This window comes from Amphibalanus amphitrite, unplaced genomic scaffold (assembly GCF_019059575.1).
Source record: "Amphibalanus amphitrite isolate SeventyFive unplaced genomic scaffold, NRLGWU_Aamphi_draft 000019F_arrow, whole genome shotgun sequence".
Lineage (NCBI taxonomy): Eukaryota > Metazoa > Arthropoda > Thecostraca > Balanomorpha > Balanidae > Amphibalanus > Amphibalanus amphitrite.
In genome coordinates this window covers 1798076-1800697 of record NW_024881515.1, presented here as the reverse complement: position 1 = coordinate 1800697, position 2622 = coordinate 1798076, and the positions used below count along the sequence as shown (strand labels likewise).

The 2622-nt window shown below is 51.6% G+C and overlaps 1 protein-coding gene across 1 annotated transcript; it reads right to left on the bottom strand.

The window, feature by feature from the left end:
• Positions 1-1845, bottom strand: LOC122389772. The gene is made up of 3 exons (XM_043382127.1): positions 1677-1845; positions 1219-1438; positions 1-971 (listed from the first exon to the last, which is right to left on the bottom strand). The coding sequence occupies exons 1-3, from the start codon at positions 1747-1749 to the stop codon at positions 323-325; spliced, it is 942 nt and encodes a 313-aa protein (XP_043238062.1). The 5' UTR covers positions 1750-1845; the 3' UTR covers positions 1-322.
• Between the last annotated feature and the right edge of the window lie 777 nt (positions 1846-2622).

Below are 2622 nucleotides of genomic sequence, written 5' to 3'. Positions count from 1 at the left end.
GAATGGAGGACGGTCGTATCCAGTGATCCCTGGCGGGAGCACGGAACAACAAGCCCGTTGATGTGGGGAGCGTGCATGCAGGCCAATACACAACATCAGGCGATACGATGGTGTATTTGTGTGAGTTGTTTCGTTTCAGCCAGCCGGCAGTTCCGCCATAGCAAACAGTAGGTACATGGTTATCGAATCACTGGCCACAATGGCCAATGGTTTCTTTCCTTACCGTGCACAGGTTCAGTTGATAATTCACATCTTTTCCGTAGGTTTTGCCGTAAATTATCGGCATATTCGCCAATTTTAAACAAGCAAGCCCTCAGACAAATCAGAAATCTAGTGCCATCGCCTGCCGATGCGCTACATTATTGATAGCCATCTCGGGAGCACTGGCCACCCAGCACCGCACAAAACCATCCACGGACTCGCTCTGACACCGCTCCAGAACCTCCATCTGCTGGGCGGCTCCGTACTGATCCCCGGCCTCACCCCTCTGTCGGACCGCCTCCCTGACTGCCGGCAGGTTCAGCGTCTCACCACTGGCCTGCCCCGTCTTCCTCAGCATGCAGGCTGCGAGAGCCTCCACATGTTGTAGCAGTTGCGGGCAGAGGTCGGTGCGAGCCGTGCTGCCTTCCTCGGGTATCAGTCTCATGGCGGCTACCTCTGCCGGACAAAGCCGTGTGATCGTCGATCGGCGGTACCCCGGGATGGTCTCGGAGAGCCGGGGCGGAGTGTAGAACTGTGTACTGAGGCAGATCTGACCGGTCTTGGTGGCGCAGTCCAACATCATCCTCTGACGGAGGCAGGTGAGAAGGAAGACCGCCTGCTGGGCTGCGGTGAGGGAGGCGTCCACGTCAGCCCTGCAGCGCTCCGCGGCGGTCTTCCAGCGACTGATGAAGGTGGTGTTACCCGGAAGGGAGTCCAGGAAGGCGTCCACCTTGTCGTAGTTGATGCCGGAGTCATGGATGATACCCAGTCTGTCAGATTTAGAAAAGATGCTTTGACCACGAAAACATTGCTTTAAATTCATTTGGCCGCTGCCGTTCGTTAGGTTTATTTCTCTCCCCTTCCTCTAAAACAATTAAGCATAAGTCATTGAACAGACATTGAGTGTATAACGGGTGATGGACATTGAACATAACAAATCAACATCGAGTAAAACATTACAAGAAACAGCGTTATCAAGTACGATAATTGGCTCTCGTACTGTCGGCGACGACTCACTTTTCTGCCAGGCAGTGCAGATAAAGTGCCCGGTCGTGGCTGAAGTCGTCAGGTCGGAGCGGCCGACCGGCAGCATCTACCCCAGACTCTCGGCGGCACGTGATGACCCTCACCCAAAGTGGCGGTGGCAGGTGCTGCTCGAACTGCTCTGGCAGGCACCCGACCTCCTCCCAGCGAACCAGGTCGAAAAAGTGCACCTGACCGAACGCTGAAACACCGCCTGCGAAGGGCCGCTGGGTAATGGATGCTGCCGACAATGGTATCATAAGCAATCTTCACACAAAAAAATAAATGCATTCCAGGGATACAATTAAAAACGACTACAAATACGAAATTACCTTTGCAAAAAAAATATAGGCTAAATGCATAGATAAGCCAACATTCGTAGGTTTTATGTTGGTCCTCATATCCATCTTTATCAAATGCGCAGTCCAAAGGACAGCCAAGTTTTAACGTACCGGGAAGAGCTCCAACCACACCTGCCACGAGCACCACCAGACAGCCGACTGGGCAGCTCCTTAGAGCAGCCATGGTGTCACACTGAGTTTCCACCGCTCCGACATCGACTCCCCTTTTATCAGAGCACACGGCAGACCGTGCGGCAGAGGACGTGCATTATGACCACCTGCGAACGGCGCCATGTTATACAACAGGTCGGGTCGTGCCTTCGGGCGCCATTACCTCATGGGGGAGAACGTATGGTCAGGCCGCACCTCAGACCAAAGGTGCGATCGATCACGAACACAAATGCATAGTTGGTAAACAATGCTCAGGTAGGGCTATGCTACTTGAGACATTCACGTTTCCCACCTCGTGTTCGGAACTCTTCAAAGCTGTGGTCACCGATTAGGGTGTTTTGTTTTGCCACCTACTCCATAGCAATACATTAGGGTAACAGGACATTAACGATATCACTATAACATGCCTTATTCATTGTTTTCTTCGAGATCATTGCTATGTATTAAGTAATAAGTTGCTTTTTACAATGTTTTTTACACAATTTGCTTTTTTTACAATAACAGCTTTTTACAATGCGAGCTTTGTTTATATATCGCCCAATTGAACTACCTATGCGACAGTATGACACTGACAGGGTGTTTACTTTTATTATTAACCCGGCACCGCCTGGGCTATTTCCGTACCCACGACAGCCGGGGGGGGGGGGTCGGATCCGACCCCCCCCCCCCTGTTATCTCTAGAACCAATGGTCGTATCGAGCCCCGCGAGGCGGCGTTCGAAAGGTCTCTACGAGACCTTCCCAAAGCACTCTTAAGATTTTAAGATTGAGGTCAACTTTCGGGTCAAGGTCAGGTCAAAGGTCAAATTCAGGGGTTTTGCATGATTAGGCTTACGGACAGCGGAATCGATAGCTGCTGCTCGAAACTCCCCAAAAATGACCTCAAA

Excerpts from the sequence above, each read along its gene's own strand:
- LOC122389772 (XM_043382127.1), bottom strand. The coding sequence starts at position 1,749 with ATGGCTGCTCTAAGGAGCTGCCCAGTCGGCTGTCTGGTGGTGCTCGTG. Across the intron at positions 1,439-1,676 it reads TGTGGTTGGAGCTCTTCCCG|GCGGTGTTTCAGCGTTCGGT; the intron begins GTACGTTAAAAC and ends GGCCCTTCGCAG. Across the intron at positions 972-1,218 it reads CTGCACTGCCTGGCAGAAAA|ACTGGGTATCATCCATGACT; the intron begins GTGAGTCGTCGC and ends TAAATCTGACAG.